This window comes from Aquarana catesbeiana, linkage group LG05 (genome assembly GCF_042186555.1).
Source record: "Aquarana catesbeiana isolate 2022-GZ linkage group LG05, ASM4218655v1, whole genome shotgun sequence".
NCBI classification, from domain to species: Eukaryota; Metazoa; Chordata; class Amphibia; order Anura; family Ranidae; genus Aquarana; species Aquarana catesbeiana.
In genome coordinates this window covers 399,596,741-399,616,735 of record NC_133328.1, presented here as the reverse complement: position 1 = coordinate 399,616,735, position 19,995 = coordinate 399,596,741, and the positions used below count along the sequence as shown (strand labels likewise).

Sequence of the window (19,995 nt, the reverse complement as noted above, 5' to 3'; positions counted from 1 at the left end):
GGGTGTCTACTTTCCAAAATGGGGTCATTTGGGGGGGGGGGGTTTGTGCCATCTGGGCATTTTATGGCCTTCAAAACTGTGATAGGTAGTGAGGAGTAAAATCAAAAATGTACGCCCTTAGAAATCCTGAAGGCAGTGATTGGTTTTCGGGGCCCCGTACGCGGCTAGGCTCCCAAAAAGTCCCACACATGTGGTATCTCCATACTCAAGAGAAGTAGCTAAATGTATTTTGGGGTGCAATTCCACATATGCCCATGGCCTGTGTGAGCAATATATCATTTAGTGACAACTTTTTGTAATTTTTTTTTTTTTTTTGTCATTATTCAGTCACTTGGGACAAAAAAAATGAATATTCAATGGGCTCAACATGCCTCTCAGCAATTTCCTTGGGGTGTCTACTTTCCAAAATGGGGTCATTTGTGGGGGTTTTGTACTGCCCTGCCATTTTAGCACCTCAAGAAACGACATAGGCAGTCATAAATTAAAGGCTGTGTAAATTCCAGAAAATGTACCCTGGTTTGTAGGCGCTATAACTTTTGCGCAAACCAATAAATATACACTTATTGACATTTTTTTTACCAAAGACATGTGGCCAAATACATTTTGGCCTAAATGTATGACTAAAATTGAGTTTGTTGGATTTTTTTTAGAACAAAAAGTAGAAAATGTCATTTTTTTTCAAAATTTTCGGTCTTTTTCTGTGTATAGCGCAAAAGATAAAAACGGCAGAGGTGATCAAATACCATCAAAAGAAAGCTCTATTTGTGGGAAGAAAAGGACGCAAATTTCGTTTGGGTACAGCATTGCATGACCGCGCAATTAGCAGTTAAAGCGACGCAGTGCCAAATTGGAAAAAGTGCTCTGGTCAGGAAGGGGGTAAATCCTTCCGGGGCTGAAGTGGTTAAAGATGATGCACAAGAAAGCCCACAGACAGTTTGCTGAAGACAAGCATACTAAGGATATGGATTACTGGAACCATGTCATGTGGTCTGATGAGACCAGGATAAACTTATTTGGTTCAGATGGTTTCAAGCGTGTGTGGCGGCAACCAGGTGAGGCATACAAAGACAAGTGTGTCTTGCCTACAGTCAAGCATGGTGGTGGAAGTGTCATGGTCTGAGGCTGCATGAGTGTTGCCGGCACTGGGGAGCTACATTGAGGGAACCATGAATGCCAAAATGCACTGTGACATACTGAAGCAGAGCACGATCCCCTCCCTTCAGAGACTGGGCCGCAGGGCAGTATTCCAACATAACAACCCCAAAGACGATCACTGCCTTGCTAAAGAAGCTTAGGGTAAAGGTGATGGACTGGCCAAGCATGTCCCCAGACCTAAACCCTATTGAGCATCTGTGGGGCATCCTCAAATGGTAGGTGGAGGAGCGCAAGGTCTCTAATATCCACCAGTTCCTTGATGTCGTCATGGAGGAGTGGAAAAGGACTCCAGTGGCAACCTGTGAAGCTCTGGGGAACTCCATGCCCAAGAGGGTTAAGGCAGTGCTGGAAAATAATGGTGGCCACACAAAATTTTGACACTTTTGGACCAATTTGGACATTTTCACTTAGGCGTGTACTCACTTTTGTTGCCAGCAGTTTAGACATTAATGGCTGTGTATTGAGTTATTTTGAGGGAACAGCAAATTGACATTATTATACAAGCTGTATATATAATAAAATATTTACAAAAATGTGAGGGGTGTACTCCCTTTTGTGAGATACTGTATGTATTAGTTTTTCTGTAGAACTTACAGGTGATCTGAGTCGAATATCAAGTCCGTCAGCCAATTTTTCTGTTATTGCTGAGTAACCAGCAGTTATCATTGTGTGATCCCCAGCAAACTGAGCAAAGAATTCATTGTGATCCCAAGAACGAGCAGATACCTGCAAAAAAAAAAAAAAAAAAGGAAAAAAATATTGGTATTATTTTTTTACAGTGAAAAGCACTTACATAATTGTATATCATGAAAATATACAGAAAAACTGTTTAACTAACTAAATACTTCATAACATGAATAACTAAAAAGCTTCATAAGCATATGTTTTAAATTTACAAACAAAAGAAAAAGCTATTTGTTTATCCAATTTATTTCTTTGGGGGGGGGTTCCTAGGACATATCCATATGCCATCATTTGCATCCATCCTGGGAGTAGGAAAATATATCATCCACAATCTGTCCTCAAAATTATGGTACACCCCCTGGATATTTAAAATGGTATTTGTGATGGACCCCAGTACTCAAGATGTCCGCCATAAATGCTGCCTCTGTCCGGTACCACACAATCCAAGAGCCCTTCGCTTTCCTATTCACTAGTTGTAGTTCAATGTAGGGAAAAACATCAGACCATACCAGTCTTGGAGTACATCAGGAATAGCCTTTTATTTGAGATCTCACACAAATATATACAGCTTGTTGGCAATACAAATTGTAACCAGAAACCCAATTAATATGAGCTAATTATCTAATCCTTTAGACAGCCTAGGTGACTAAGAGACATGACCTTTAGGACAGAATTGCCGTCTTTTAGCTCAGAAGACACTATCAACATTATCATAAATCAACACAGAACTCCTCTATACAATAGCAAGGTTAATTAGAACAAACAACAATGGGTGAAATATTCTTAGAAGTAGACAACAGGAGACCCCGGGCTTTCCAGATCTCATTAATCAGCATTCCTTTCACATACGTCTGTTATATGAGTCCCAAACATGCAGAGACCATCATGGCCTCCTTAATAATGTCCTTTAGTATTACATAACAGAGTATCTTCCTAAATGCTTGTAGCTTCCTCAAATGCCAGGGCCCATAGTCAGTAGGCAAGAGGCTTGCATTCAGTCCTCTCCAAAAGACTCTGTCCCGGCTAGATCTGTCACAGTATTAAACCCAAATACAAAAATGCAGCTTACTATTTCTTAGATGTGGTGGCTTCATTTCTTTCTCTTTTTTTTTGGTAGGCGACAGAAGATCACTGACACTGTGTAGAGCACAACATGATACATACATACTGTAGCTATAAGGCATGTTAGATATGTATGGTACAAGACAAGTTGACCACACAAAGCCATAATATGGAAAGACATCTAAGAGGATAGCTCCAGAAGTAGTAACAGTATTAGTTTTCTTTTCTTTTTTTTGGCTTTTTCCTTTATTTTCACCTGGTCTGTTATTTTTCAATTTACCTTATCAGTCTAGGTAAACTAGCAATTAAAGGATTGAGACAAACCAATTAACTCTGACAGGTGTGCTTACAATATGCAGCTTTTACTCATTTATGTAAAATCTTTTTCCCAAAAGGAAAAAACTGTTTGCTGTAATTGCGTATAAAATGTTAGTTGGTGTTCAGCTTCAATTTGTTGGTCAAGTCCATATAAATCTGCTAGTCTTAAGCCTCGTACACACGATCGGATTGTTCGCCAACAAAACCATGGAATTTTGTCCGAAGAGCATTGGCGCAAACTTGTCTTGCATACACACGGCCACACATTTTTCATTTTGTGTTTCTGAACGACCGTTCGTCAACCAGCCATGTTGCGGAATTGGAGGAGATAACGTGTTATTTATTATTGGCCTTGGAGTTATTGCTTTGACATAATTTTTTTGGTTGAATAATGATTTGTTTTGGTATATTTTCTATATTTTTGGATGCATAGAATGCACTTTCTGGTTAAGTTTTATTGGCAGATAGCATGTCTAATTTTATTTGTTTTCTTTTTTTAATGCACAATAAAAAAATTGTGGAGAATAATACTTGGCTATGTGTTTTACTTCAAATGACAGTTTGGGAGTAGGCAGTTACATTTTAAAAAATACAATGTAAAATTGACAAGAGACACCAACATAGTTGTATCTTTGATCCTAAAAACTACAGGATAATGGTGTTGTGGTAACTTGCCCAAAAAAAAAAAAAAAAAAAAAAAAGGCATAATAATATTATTCTTCATATCACTAGAAAAACAAAGCCTTTGAAAATTCGTTTGACATAACTCCATCAGTATCACCAGCAAAGCAGCTTTATTATTATCCCATTAAAGAAGTGAATTGTGCGCTGCATTTCGAGATTTCAATTTTCAATACTCCATTACGAACGCTAGTTTACAAGACCGACCACTTCTGGCTCGTCCTTGCTTCCGAGCATGCGTGTCTGTACTTTGGACTTTTGGCCAACGGACTTGTGTACACACACTCGGAAAATCCGACAACACACATTTGTCTGCGGAAAATTTTAAATCTGCTAGCCAACATTTGTTGGCGGAAAGTCCGGAGCATACACAAGATCGGATTAACCGCCAACAGCCTGTCATCAAACATTTCCAGTCGGAAAGTCCGATCGTGTGTACGCGGCTTAACACTACCCTCCCTCCAGACTGCCATTGCTGCTGTCCAAAGGGGTATTTCATTTACTACTCATTAAAGCGGAGTTCCACCCAGAAATGGAACTTCCGCTGATTCGGTCCCCCCCCCCCTCCGGTGTCACATTTGGCACCTTTCAGGGGGGAGGGGGGAGCAAATACCTGTCTAATCCAGGTATTTGCTCCCACTTTCGGCGAAAGATCGCCACAGTATCTGCGGCGATCTACGCCATGTCTGGCCCCTCCTCCGTCCCCCCTGCTGTCTTCTGGGAGGCACGTGTCCCAGAAGACAGCAGGGACCACTCAGAATGCGCAGCGTGACTCGCACATGCGCAGCAGGGAACCAGGCTGTGAAGCCGCAAGGCTTCACTTCCTGATTCCCTTACTGAAGATGCCGGCGCCTCCACCTGGAGCCGAGGGACAGATAGGCTTGGGGTGAGGACATCGCAGGCGCCCTGGACAGGTAAGTGTCCTTATTTTAAAAGTCAGCAGCTGTAGTATTTGTAGCTGCTGACTTTACTTTTTTTTCAGGCAGAACTCCGCTTTAACAATGTAGACATCCTATGACAGAAATTGTATTAATAGCAGGATCGCCAGGTGATATAAAAGAAAAAAATCCCCCAAAAAATAAAACGAATGCAGTCACTATATCTAAAAACTGGTAAACTGCAATATATTCCATTTTTGTTTTTGAGTTTAAAACCTCTTTAACCACTTACCGACCGCCGCACGACGATGTACGTCCAAACTTTGGCGGCGGATATCGTTGTTATGGCAGCAGCTAGCTGCCATAACCCAGTTATCCCCGTTTTCGTGCGACGGCCGGCTTTCAGATAAAAGTGGTCCCTGCGGCGGATTCGCCGCGAGATCACTTTTATCAGTGGCGGGAGAGGCCCCCCCCCCTCCCGCCACGATCCGGTGCCCTCCGCCGCTTACCGGAGCCGTCGGTAGCGGCGGAGGCGATCGCATCCGTCTAAGTCCTGTGTCTGGAGACGAGTGAGGCTAAAATGGCGCCCACTCGTCTCCATGACACTGCTGGGCGGAAGCAACGTCAAAACATCACTTCCGTCCACGTCTCTTAAAGGCACATTTTTTCAAATGTCATTTTTTTGAATGACTTTTTTTTTTTTTTTTTTTATTGCATTTTAGTGTAAATATGAGATCTGAGGTCTTTTTGACCCCAGATCTCATATTTAAGAGGTCCTGCCATGCTTTTTTCTATTACAAGGGATGTTTACATTCCTTGTAATAGGAATAAAAGTGACACCATTTTTTTTTTGAAACAGTGTAAAAATAAATAAAACATTGTAAAATAAATAATAAAAATTAAAAAAAAATTTTTAAACCCCCCCCGTCCTGACGAGCTCGCGCGCAGAAGCGAACGCATACACGAGTAGCGCCCGCATATGAAAACGGTGGTCAAACCACACATGTGAGGTGTCGCCGCGATCGCTAGAGCGAGAGCAATAATTCTATCCCTAGACCTCCTCTATACCGCAAAATATGCAACCTGTAGAATTTTTTAAACGTCGCCTATGGAGATTTTTGAGGGTAAAAGTTTGACGCCATTCCACGAGCGGGCGCAATTTTGAAGTGTGACATGTTGGGTATCAATTTACTTGGCGTAACATTATATTTCACAATATATAAAAAAATTGGGCTAACTTTACTGTTGTCTTATTTTTTTATTCAAAAAAGTGAATTTTTTCCCAAAAAAGTGCGCATTTAAGACCCCTGCGCAAATACGGTGCAAAAAAAAGTATTGCAATGACCGCCATTTTATTCTCTAGGGTGTTACAAGAAAAACCATATATAATGTTTGGGAATTCTAAGTAATTTTCTAGCAAAAAAAACCTGTTTTAAACATGTAAACACCTAAAATCCAAAACGAGGCTGGTCCTTAAGTGGTTAAGTCTGTACCAACTCCACATTTTAGAATGATAAGATACCTCCTATATTTAAGCTTAAAGGAGAATAGGTAGACATGCCTGCATAAGAATTAAACAACCTGTTTGACCTAGGTCACCTAGGTTTCTCACATACACATAGTGGGAGACTCCAGGACTTATGAGCGTTATAGCGAAAGCAAACATTTTTTTCCCTCAGAATCTGAATAAGGCCCCTTTCACACGGGCGCCGCCGGTATGCGGAATACATTTGCTCAGCAGGGGATCTCTCCGCTGATAAGGCAGATGACAGGTCTGTGTCCGCTCCACTATGCAGAGTGGACACTGACACGGTCCCGTTCTCCTCTATAGAGCAATCAGATGGAAACGGACCACCTGTTACATAGAACTCATTCTATGTACTGCTCTCAATCTGGGAGAACTACAGTGATAAGAACAAGAGAGAAGTACAATGGTAACACTATTATGATATTTCCCAATTTCTCTGCCACCCATCAGCAAAGAGCTGCATTCATAACAGTAAAAGAAAATTCTGAGGGAGAAAAATATTGCCTATAGCAGTGATGGCGAACCTAAGGGACGCGTGCCACAGCTGGCCCCCTTTCTCTCACACACACACCCCTCTCTCACACACACACCCCATCTCTCTCTCACTCACACCGCCCCCCATCTCTCTCAGCCTTCCTCTCTCTCATATTCTCCCTCTCAGCCCCCCTCTCTCGCTAATTGCAGTGTTGGCACTTTGAAGTAAGGAAGTCGGTTTTGTGTTCCAGTTTGGGCACTCGGGCTCAAAAAGGTCATCACATCACTATAGTATACTCTACCTAGCAAAACTGATATACAATTATTAAATCCTAATTCCTTACCTCTGCCACAAAGACTAATGACTTGCTAAATATCCAAAGTCGCAGAGTACCTCGAGAATCTCTACCTAAGCAATAATTCTCCTACAGTTCTACTGGAACATTCCAAACCTTCTGATCAGAGGTTGTCTCGATGGTATGTTTTTCTACAGTTTTGATGACGTTTGTTTATAAAGGTCAAAATGCTATCCCTGACCATAACATACCCTAAACCAGCAGCAAAACTGATTTTCTTCTATCTGGAATATTTCCATTGCCTACTTTCAACTTCGTTTCTCTTCCATCTAAAGTTTAAACCATTAACATGGGAGAAAATCTAACAATATTTCTTCTTTCCAGGATATGGATACAAGTTAGAAAAGTTGACTAACCTAGGTAGTCCACATCTCAACGGCTCTTAGGGATTCCTTAAATTCTGCCCAGACTCTCAATTTTATTTCAAAGGCCCCCATTTTCATTCCTTCACTAAACCTTAAATATTCAAGGCTATGAATCTCATTAATTTTGTTGAACCAATCCCTCATCGCGGGTCTTTCTTTCCTTTGCCAATACTTGGGTATCAGGCTTTTGGCCGCATCGGTGAGGTGTGGCAGAAGCGTTCTCAGATAGGTTTTAGTGGGCATTTCACTCATATGGAATAGGCAGACCCAAGGATCATCTTATCTTTAATAAATCTTTAATAAATCCCCTCACTTCTCTCCAGAATATCTTAATTTCCGGGCAGAACCACCAGATGTGGGCCATTGACCCTGGTTCGTTACACCCCCTCCAACAATATTGTAGAGTTACGTTTTGAAATTTGTTTATACGGTCCAAGGTCAAATACATCCCAGCCAAACACTTAAAATTTAGCTCTAACATTTTGCAGTTTACCGAAGTGGCGGAGACTCTCCTCAAAATCAGTGACACTTCTGGGCCTGTAAGCTTCCTTCCTAGTTCCTTCTCCCATTTCTCCACAAAAGCCGGGGCTTCTATACTCCCTAGCCCTATTAACATTTTGTAGATCTGGGAGAACCCGCCCCTCCTATCTTTATCCATGCACATTTTCTCTAGTGGGAGTAAGTTCTCCACAGATCTAATTGGTTGCGGTAAAGAGTCTATAAAATGACTCAAATGATTGTACCGCCATGTATTGATAACAAGTAGATTTTTCCTATCTTTGAGCTCTTGGAACGTACATATTTTATCCTGGCACATTACATCTTTTAGCTGTATGTTCTCATCCAGTAGCCACCCCCCAAACCACTCCCCTTTCCCTGGTGCAAAGTAATCTGAGTCCTTAAGTGAAATTAGAGGAGAGTTAAACCCCCAATGCTCCCTTTTGTGCAAGGTGTCCCATATGTTTAGTGCGTGTCTAGTAATCTTGTGCGTTTCAGTACTAAATTTCCTTAAGTGTGGTGGAATCCAAATTATTCTATTCAACTTAGTGTCACTAATTTTCTTCTCCATTTTTACCCAGTGTTTATCTGCTTTATCTTTAACCCAATCTAATACTCTAGCAAGAGCGATAGCTTCATAATATTTATGGACATCTGGTGCTCCCCATCCCCCTTTGCCTTTAGCTTTTGTCAGTTGTGAAAATTTTAATCGGGGTACTCTTACTCTCCAAATGAATCTTAGAAACATCAAGTGTAATTTTCTGAGGTAAGTTTGCAGGAGCGTTATTGGAAGCATTTGCATTTTATATGTAATTTTTGGTAATAAAACCATTTTATAGATGTTTATTCTCCCCGCCCAGGATAACTGTCCATGTGAAATTCTGTTAAGTTCTTGCTTTACCTCGTTGAGGAGCGGTAGGAAGTTTGCTTGAAAAAGCGTCTCTAATGAGGTGGTAATTTTAAACCCTAAGTAATTTAATTCTTTTTTCCCCCACAAAAAGGGGAAGTGCTTTTGGTATGAGTGGTCTCTGGTTTTACAAGTGTTGATACCTAATGTTTCTGATTTATTTGGATTGACTTTGAAGTTAGATAACTTCCCATATTCTAGTAGGGTGGCCATGATATTTGGAAGGGAGATCCTCGGGCGTGTTATATAAAGCAAAATATCGTCCGCAAACGCAGCTAGTTTGTATTCGTCTTTACCTATCGTTACCCCACTGATATCCGGGCTCTGCCTAATCTTAGAGAGAAGGGGTTCAAGGGCTAGTACGAACAGTATAGGGGAGAGTGGGCACCCCTGTCTTGTACCACTGTACATATCAAACGGTTCCGACAGGACTCCATTTATCCTCACTCTCGCTGTCGGTCTAGAGAATAGTGCCCCTATCCATTTACGAATGGATATTCCCGAGGCCAATCTCCTCTAGTGTGCCCATCATGAAGTCCCAGTCTACTCTGTCGAATGCTTTTTCAGCGTCTATTGACAGAAGTAGGCCTGGGACTCCACTCTGCTTGATTTGCTGCACTGCGAGGAGGGTTTTAATGCTATTATCTCGTCCCTGTTGGCCCGGTACAAACCCGACCTGGTCTGGGTGTATAATCCTACTTATTATGGGTTTCAGTCAATCCGCAATTACTTTTGCAAATATTTTCGTATCCACATTTAAGAGAGAGATAGGCCTGTAACTGGAGCATAATGTACTGTCTTTACCTTCTTTGGGAATAATATTTATATTAGCTGCCAATGCCTCTTTTCTCATTTCCCCTTTGTCGTTCATATAGGAGCACATTTTTGGTATCAGGTAATCCTGATATTTTTTATAGTACAACACCGTCAGCCCATCCGGGCCTGGGCTTTTACCAACTTGCATCTCTTTAAGCGCCTTTCTTACTTCCACTTCGGTAAAAGGGGCTTCTAAGGAGGTTTGTTCACTTCCTGATATTTTGGCCAAGCTCCTATCTTTTAAATAATTTTAAATTTTCCCTCGTTTTGATTCCCTCTCCTCGATGGTATCATTATTGTTTATCGCATACAGCCCCCCATAAAATTCCTGGAAAGTCTTCGCAATATCTATATCTTTGTAGGCTATCTCGTCTGTTTAAGTTTTTATTTTGTCGATATAGTTATTATTTTTCTTTTTGCTTAAAACCCTTGCCAGGAGTTTACCGGGTCTATTACCTCCTATATATCTTTCTTTTTTTACTCGGTTGTATACCTTACGGTTTTCTAGTTCAGTTAGCTCACGCATAGCCTCTCTACTCCTATATAAGCCCGCCAGTATCTCACTATCCCCCGTTAGCTTATGCTGTTGTTCTAAATCCTGAATTTTCTCCTGCAAGGCCAGTTTCTCTCTGACCTGCCTTCTTTTTCTTTCTGATCCTGCCTTCATTATGATACCTCTAATGTACACTTTATGGGCTTCCCATACTACAGCTTCTGATGTCTCACCATCGGTATTAGTTTTGAAATAGAATTCTAATTCTTCTTTGATGCGCTTATCAATATCTCTGTCGTGTAGTAGGTCCTCGTTTAGTCTCCAACTGTTACAGAAATGTTTACGTTTACCTAATTTCCATTGTAGGCTCACGGGTGCATGATCAGAGAACGTTATTAGCCCTATTTTTGTACTCTCCACATCCTCAATGTGCCGATGCTCTACTAGAAAAAAATCCAGTCTAGAATACGTCGCGTGTACGGGGGAGTAAAAGGAATAGTCTCTTACATTCGGATGTTGCATCCTCCAGACATCTGCCAACTGGCAATAGCGAAGCTTCTTTTTAAGTTTATTCAACCATGTCCCTCTGGTCCCCCGATGTACTATCTTTACTTGGCTCCAGGCATATATTGAAATCTCCTGCTATGATGGCCCTCCCCCTCTTAAAGCCTTCAAACTTTGAGAGAATACCCAATAAGTACCTGCTTGGGTTGATGTTCGGACTATAAACATTTGCTAATGTGCAATCAACCCCATTAGGTTTACCCTTTAGAAATAAAAAGCGTCCCTCTGGGTCAGTTAATCTCTCTTCCAAGATGAACCTAACATCTCTAGCGAAACCCATAGCGACACCTTTTGCTCCCCTAGTCGGGGAGTCCCCATACACCCACTAATCTCTAGAGAGACTATTCTCTGGCTCTTACCCAGATAAAGGTGCGTCTCCTGTAAGAAGACCACCTCGGCTTTAAGGAGTTTGAACTCGCCCATTGTGTTCGCACATTTTATGGGAGAATTGAGACCCCTTACATTATATGAAATTAAATTTATCCCTGTCATCTTATTTGTATCATGGTAGAGACTGAACATACCCTTACGGTTCTAAGAAGCGGGGAACAATGCAATGTGTGCAGGTCTCTCCCTCCCCATACCCCCCTCTCCCACCTTCGTCTCTCCCTAGCCCCACCCAACCCTCATCCCAAACACCCCACCCCCCTCCCCCCCACCTGGGGGCAACAGACTATCCCATGGCCCCGTGAACCGTGGCCACACCCGGCCCTTCGGTTATCCCCCTAGAGGTTGAACTCAGGGTTGCCATCCTTGAATCCTATAACCTCCCCTGGGGTACCATGCCCATCCCCCCCTCCTCCCCCAGCCCCCCACCCAGAACCCGTACCCATCCCTCCTCCCCTGTACTTGTTATGTTACATAGCCCAGAACTTGTCTTTCTGTAAATCTCATGCTATCTCGTTTATCTTAGTTTATGAGCTTTTCATTTTAAAGACTGGTTTCCAGGTAGGTGTCTCCTCTATGTTGTCTTGATTTACTGTTCTTTCCCACAATCCCGGTATTTCCACTAATGGCACATCTAGGCGATGGCAGAATTTTTGCGTCTCTTCAGGGAATCGCAATGTCACTGAGCGCCCCTCTTTGCGTCCAATCAGACAGGCTGGGAAACCCCAAGAATATTGAACATCATATCATTTAAGTTGGGTCAGTAGTGGCTTAAGAACTCTTCTCCTGGCCAACGTCTCTGCTGCTACATCTGGAAAAATCTGTAGGTTTGTCTCTCCGTACTTTACTGGTTGATTCTTTTTCATGCTGGACTTGATCTGCTCCTTGTCCTGGAAGTTATGGAATCTGACAATTACGTCCCGTGGAACATCCACACTAATCTCAGCCGGCTTTCCTATCCTATGAGCTCTATCCAGTTTAATCTTAGATCTATTATCAAGTGGATTTAACAGGCCTCCAAAGATTTCATCAATTTTTTCTTGTAAATTCTCCTTAGCCCCCTGTGTCTCTGGCAGGCCTCTAATCCGCAAATTTTTCCTCCTATTACGGTTCTCCTGGTCTTCCAGTCTGTACCGTAGGTTTCTCTGTTCTCTCTGGATCTCTTCCATCTGATGTTTGAGATTTTTTATCTCTGTTCCCTGCCTATCATTGCTTTAAGCTCTTCGACTCTTTTTAGGGTATGGTCCATATCTTAACGTACTGTTGATTTATTCCAATGAACCACATATACCATGACCTAAGTTCTAGGGTCCCTAAATACCTTTTTTTGTACAATGTGCTGTATTACCATTTATCTGATGCTATTCAGCAACAAAACAGATTTTTAATTTACACCTTCCTTTTTTTTTCTTTTTGTTAACACACAAATAGACTTGTTCCACGATACAACTGTTTACTGTTGGAATCGTATAGCAAACCTTTTGTTGCAGTTCATGAGGTGATTCTGAACAAGTCCCCACATGTTTATTCTGACTTTGGGAAAAAGCTCACAGCATGTTGGGGGGTGATGTTTGTACGCTGTACTTTTGTCCTGTTTTTTATGTATTCACTCTATCACGCCTATACCTGATTCCCACCACTAATTTTTTTCAATCAAGCCAGCATAATTCATTTTAAGGGGGACCCCCATGAAGAAAAAATGGCATGGGCCCACCTTCCCAGGAAGGGATGAGTCACTGGTTAATAGGATGCTGCCTCTCTAACAACCAGAAGGAAGCTTTCACATTTAGCTGCGGTAATAATACCACTGTTAATACCCCTTTCACACTGGGCCAGTGCGGGTGTTAACGGTAAAGCGCCGCTAGTTTTAGCAGCGCTTTACCGCTGTTGTATCAGCGCTATTCGGCCGCTGGCAGGGCGCTTTTAACCCCCGCTAGCGGCCAAGGAAAGGAGTAATTAGCACTCGAAAAGCACAACTGCTGAATCGCTTTGCAGGCACTTCGGCAGTGGTGCCCATTCATTTCAATGGGCAGGGGCGGTGGAGGAGCGGTATATACACCACCCCAAAGATGCTGCTTGCAAGACATTTTTTTTCCCGTCCTCCAAGCGCACCGCCCCAGTGTGAAAGCACTCGGGCTTTCACACTGGGATGGCTTGAGAGGCCTTTTTTTAGTCCCTTTACAGGCGCTTGAAAAGCACCTCAGTGTGAAATGGGTCTTACTGTTTTGCTTCACACTGCAGCTACAGGTTTGTTCAGCTGAACACCAACTCGTTCAGCTGTTGACACAGGATTCTCCATAGACATTACACAGTACAGAAGTCTCCCTCATATTATTTCCCCTGCTGGTCGAATTTTCTTAGCCTATGGTTGTCTTAGAACCGAATGTTAGGAAATATTACAATCACCCAGCAAAGGGCAACAATGAAATTGTTACACACACATATTATAAACATTTTGGGTATTATTTGTTACACTTGTATGAATGTTGAGACATTTGCAAAGCAACTTTTTTTTATAAATAGACCACTAGGTGTTTGTAAAGGAAACTTGAAAATTTTTTAGTCTGCCATTATTAAGCTCTCCTAAGAAACAAAATTACCTGGTTGCCATGCCGATTCAATCACTGCAATTCTTTAAATCACTGACCTTGAACTCGCATAGATATAAGGGTCTCTAACTCATTTGCTGTATGTGTTTTCTAGGTGTACATCTCTGTGCTGAAACCAGACACAGTGGGGGAGATTTACTAAAACTGGTACACACAGAATCTGGTGCAGCTGTGCATAGTGACCAATCAGCTTCTAGGTTTAAGCCCAAGTTCACATTGAGCCGATTTGACATGTGATTTGACTTGTCAAATCGCATGCCAAATCGGAGCCTATTGCCGACAATGAGACCGTCCGAATTGGTGCAATGCCGACTTTGCGGCACCGCACCGATTCCCAAAAGTAGTTCCTGCACTACTTTTGGCGACTTCGGGGGCTTGCAATGAAATGCGGGTTTCAAATAGTGCGATTTGAGCTGAACTCGCACAATTTCAAACCCGCCCTCAGTGTGAACGAGAGCTTATTGTCAAAGCTCAATTAAACAAGCTGAAGTTAGAAGCTGATTGGTTATAATGCACAGCTGGGGGGAGCGATGGGAGACGTGAGGACGTGAGATCATAACGTCCGTCACGGAGGGAGGAGCCTGAGTGTGTCAGCCGGCCGGGAAGCAGACGCCGACTCGAGGAGAGCCGCAGAGGTTACTGGTTGTTCCCAGCGGAGAAGACGAGTTGAGAGACGCTTCACCCTCGTAGAGGGTACGCTGGTCGAGCTAAGAACCACGCACAGCCGCTGCGAAGCCTGCTCATAGAGATACATGAGACCAGCTGGATTGTGACAGTGACAGAGCGGGACGGTGTGTGAGTACAGCAGCGGCGGACCTCCCCCCCCCCCCTTCCCTCCCTTATTGAGCCTTTACCCCTGCTCTCCTTGGGTGTAAGTGCTCTTAGTCCCATACATCGTAGCCCATGCAGATTTTTTGCAGATCAAGAGGCTCCAAGTGGCGGATAAGGTGAAGACCAGGACGGAACCCGGATTTGCTGAGCAACAGGAGCCGATGACAAAGAGCACGGAAGGGCAGAAAAAAAAGAGGTACCCCGTAAAGGGATGGCTTAGGATAGCACTGGATTTGTATAACTGCTGCAGTATATGATAATATCATTCTGTTACTAAGTGGGACGGTACCATTAGGGAATAACATTGGGTGAAGTGAAGAGGCAAACATGTGTAAAGTGTCAGATCTCTTAACGGCTTACTGAGAGGAAGGACCTCCGCCTACAGCACAACACAGAGGACTTATGAGGTGGCCTGTTTTCTCAGTTTTTTTTTTTTTTTTTTTTTTTTTTTACAGAGGAATAAATAACAGTGTCGGAATCATATAAAGCCACAATACACAGAACTTATGAGGTGGCCTGCTCTCTCAGCCTTTCCTCAGAGGAATAAATAGCAGTGTGGAAGCATGTAAAGTCATATAAAGTCAAGAGGAGTATTGTACTGACCCAAAAACCCTGTTGAATATGTTTATGATAAGAAACGGTGACTAGGTGTGTTGTACCTGAATAGTGCATATCTGGTCAAACTATAACTTGTAAGTCCATCAAAGAGCTGTTTCCTAGGTGGTACTGTTGTGGTGGGCAGGAGTACAAGATATAACCTAAATATCTTCTGGGCAATAGCAGGCCCTGCAATCAGAATTGAGAAACACGGGGGCGTGGTCTGGAGCTACATGGAGTAGGTTGTGCAGCGTGAGAGCTCCGCTCGGGATTAATCATCCACACAGATCCTTGGGGCTATATCCCCCACAAACCGACACCAGAAAGCCGGGAAACACATGTCTCCTACTAAAAGGTCCGGCGCCATCGCCAAGCTGGACAAATACCACCACGAGGAGCGGGACCCGGGGGGTGAGGAAGATGGCGCCGACCCGCTCCCTGAGGAAGAAGACTGGCCCTCAGGTGACACAGCCAGAGTGCTAGAAGCCATCGCCCTGTGCCAATCCACCCTCACCTTCAGGATTGAGGAGGTGAAGGTCGACATCTCCCTAATCAGGCAGGATGTCCAAAAGCTAAGAGAGAGGGTGTCTGAAACAGAGCACCGGGTCGACCACGTGGAGGAGGGCCTTCATCCACTCCAAGTCACCACCGAACAGCTACAGTATCAGCTAAATGCAGGATGATATGGAGAATCGTCTCCGGAGGTGCAACCTGCGTTTTGTGGGACTTCCTGAGAGATCCGAGGGTGCCGACCCTCCCACGTATCTGGAAAACCTCCTCATTAAGACCTTGCTGAGAGACCCCCCCTACTGGAGCACCGCCGCGAACCTTTATTGCCAAGTTCCTGAGACACCATCCTCAGGCTGACCCGGGAAAGAGGCAATATTCCCATCGGTAATGTGACTGTAGCGGTGTTCCCGGACTTCTCCGCGGAGTTCCAGAAAAAAGAGAGCGAAATTTACTGAGGTGAAAAGACAACTTCGCGTGCAACACCTGCCATATGCAATGCTCTTCCCAACGAGGCTCCGTGTGACGAGCGATGGCAAGACGCACTTTTTCGAGGACCCGCAGACCGCTCTCTCCTGGCTGGAGTAGCACCTCGCGGCAGGCCCGCCGCGCACCTAGATCCGTCACCCCGAGGGCAGACGCCACGCATTGCCTGGAACTGAAAGCTACACATCCTGCTGGATCTAAATCTGCATCGTTAACCCAGAAACCGTGAGTTGAACACACAGTGCCTATTTCCTGCTGCTTTCCCCCTTTCTACCCCGCACTATGGCCCCACAAATGCCCTGTCTCTTTCACACTCATCTGACAAACTTCTGCCGTTCCCCCACAGCATACTCAACCCATGCATCCCGGGTGTCTCGCCTGCACCTGTATTTCCCCAAGACTGGAAACCCCCCCTGCACCGTTGTACGCTCTCCAGCTTGACCGCTGTTTCCCTGGCCAGCCTTTGCCCCTGTCCCCACAGCGGTTGTCAGAGCGTTTGATCTGCTATGCTGGTTCAGCGTGTTTGCAGACTGTTTTCTTTTGTTTTTTTTATTTTTTTTCTACCTTTTGAATTCCTATTGATGTACCACACGAACCATGTTGCTTTCTCTCTGAAGCTGATGCTCAGATGCACTAGCCCCTTGCATCGATCCACTAATCATCCCACCTTGGCAAGCTTGATACATGCCTGAAAAGGCTCCACGGAACTGTTGTGGCACTCATTATTCGACCCCTTTGACCCCTGGGTGCTTGTTATGTACTCTTGTTATGCCAGAAAATGCTTTATAATGTTCTCATTATTATGTATTGCTTGGAACCCACTGAGAGTCCGACTGTATCCACTGATTTTCCCATGCAACACATGGCATCCCTAAAGATCATGTCCTGGAATGTCCAGGGCCTCGGTGAAAAGGCCAAATGTAATGCGGTCCTTTCTCATCTTAAGTCACAGCGGGCAGACATTTCCATAGTTGTTGAAACTCATTTGGCAGGTCAGAAGCAAATGAATCTCAAAAAACCCTGGGTGGGATGGCTGTATCAGTCTCCCCACACCACCAACTCCCGTGGAGTTGCGATTCTCATCGCCAAAACAGTGCAATTTCAGCTCCACACATTACAGTCGGACCCCCAGGGCCAGTCATTGTTCTTGCATGTTACAGTCGGAGGCCTAGAGATTCTCCTCCTAGCCTTCTACATTCCCCCCCCCATTCCACTTTGCGGTGTTACAGACGGGGATAGCATTTATGGCCCAATATCCGATGATACCGGCCATCTGGGCCGGAGATTTTAATATGGTCATCACCCCAAACCTAGACAGACTCAGCTCTAACAACCCCTCAACCATCACATCCACTACCACCAGATTCAGAAAACTCCTTGCGGAATTTAACCTCACTGACACGTGGAGACATCAACATCCAACCTTGTCACGCTTCTCTTGCTTTACACCCTCTCGCTCAGCTATGTCCCGCATAGACTACATCTTCCTCACCCAACCTCTCCTTCCCCACCTCCTAGACACAGGCTTTGATGCTAGAGTGCTCTCTGACCACTCTCCATACTGGATCACATTGCGGTTGCAGGCCTCCCCTGCGGTCCGAATCTGGAGACTGAACCCATTTTGGCTCTCCACCATGCCTGGCCTGGACATTGTCCAGGCGGAATGGGAACACTCTTTCCGCACAAACGAGGGTTCTGCTCCGGTCGGCATCATATGGGAGACCTTTAAACTGCATGCCCGCATGATCCTCTCTATGCGCATTAACAGACATAAGGCCTCATTTAAACTACTGCTTCGCCAGGCGGAGGAAAAACTGCACACATTAGAGCAGGACTTCCAAACCGATCCTACACCAGCAAATGCCTCCCTTGTGCGTACGCAGGCAAGGCTTACAGACCAGTTACATATTGAGAAGGCCAAGCAGGGCATTTTCTTTTCTAAACAGGGTATATTTGAACATGGCGAGTGAGCTGGCAAGCTCCTTGCATATATGGCCCATTTGGACCACAAACCTCCAGTAGTGGTCTTTCTTCAAACAACATCAGGAGATGTATTTACAGACCCTGACCTGGTGGCCGGGGAGTTCAGGGCCTTTTATTCCGACCTGTACTCCTCTGCCACTAATTACTCCCAAGAAGAATTGTCGTCATTCCTACAAAACATCACCCTCCCCACACTCACTCCATTGCAGGTTGACCAACTCGAAGCACCCATAACTACCGACTGTATAGCCGAGGCCATGGCACACCTCTCTACATCCAAGGCACCCGGTTCGGATGGGCTGCCGCTCCAGTTCTACAAGCAATTCAGCGAGACCCTCATCTCTAAACTCAACCTCAAACCCTCAGCACTCTCCCCATTATTCGCATAATTCTACATTGCCATGCAGGACGAATCAGGCAACTTCCCCTTTTGAAACATTTTATACTATGCTTTTATGTACATCAATTGGATTGATTCATAATTGTAGTGCCTGTTGCACTGTCTACACGTTTGTTCAAATATTTTTACATGCTCAATAAACGTTGTTTTTTGATTAAAAAAAAAAAAAGAATTGAGAAACACACTGTTTTAATACCCATTATTTGAACAGAAAAGTAGGGGTCCCAGAAAGCTGATCTCAGCTACTCCAGTGGAGCGATTTTTTCACACTCCCCCCCTCCTTTTTCCCTTTTTGCTTTTTCTTTTTGTTTTTCCTTGCTTCCCCCGTCTCATCAATTTGATTCGGGGGGGAGGAGGGAACAAAGGCTGGGGAAACGGATAAGAGGGACAAAAAGGAAAGGTAACATGAGTAAAGCTACAACTAAATCAACAAGGGGGGGTGCCCCAAAGTCCCCGAAAGATAAACTCGCGGTCAGTACGATAAAACAATTTATGACACAGGGAGCCAGTCCAAGGAGTACGGACTCGGAGAAACAGGGATCAACTAAATTGGAAAAAAAAAGGGTACTGACAAAAAAACTGGAGAGACTCCAGACCACTCCAGGGAGGACTTTACTATAGAAAGCGAGCTCGAAATGAGCAGAGCGGAGGGGAGAACAGCTGAGGCCCATCCCCCCACAAAAGGAGAAATGATGGAGATTTTCCTGAGGTTGGAAAATTCAATAAAAACAGACATAAACATGCTTAGAGGGGATTTGGGAAATCTGCTGGAAAGAGTAGAGAAGACAGAAAAAAGAACAGAAAATCAAAGACAGGAGCTCGGTAATCTCAAACAGCAAATTAAAATAACACAACAAAACCAGAAGAAAATTTTATACAGATTAGAAGATCAGGAGAATAGGAACAGAAGACAGAACATTAGAATCCGCTCAGCCCCGGAAAAAAGGGAGAGGACCTGAGAAAAATTATTAACATAATATTTGGCCCCCTTTTAGATAAAGGCGCAGAAGAATCCCTAGGAATAGAGAGAGTGCACCGGGTGGGACATCTCTACAACTCAGAAACAGAAAGGCCACGGGACATATTAGTAAGATTCAGATTCTATGAAGATAAATTGAAAATCTGGACAAAATTAAGAGGGAAACCACCTGTGTCCTATGAGAGAGCTGAGCTACAGGTGTACTCCGATCTAGCCCCAGAAACTCTGGCAAGAAGGCGACTACTTAAGCCCCTACTGGAGATGATGAGATCTCAAAACCTTAGATATAGCTGGGGGTTCCCAGCCTGTTTTATTGGCTTCAGGGGAGGGAGATCTGCCAGATTACGGTTCCCCGAAGATCTAGGGGAATTTTGTAATAAACTTGACTTACAGGTGCCAGACCTACCAGGCTGGGCTGAGGAAGATTAGCAATTTTT

General features: G+C 44.0%; 1 protein-coding gene across 8 annotated transcripts in view; it reads right to left on the bottom strand.

Moving 5' to 3' along the window:
* Positions 1–19,995, bottom strand: part of KDM1B (lysine demethylase 1B) — a 119,229-nt gene that overhangs the window by 40,943 nt on the left and 58,291 nt on the right. For all 8 annotated transcript variants that reach the window (XM_073631124.1, XM_073631126.1, XM_073631125.1 and 5 more), the window contains one exon: positions 1,750–1,881. In XM_073631124.1, the coding sequence (XP_073487225.1) occupies positions 1,750–1,881 (132 nt within the window). The remainder of the gene's footprint in view (positions 1–1,749; positions 1,882–19,995) is intronic.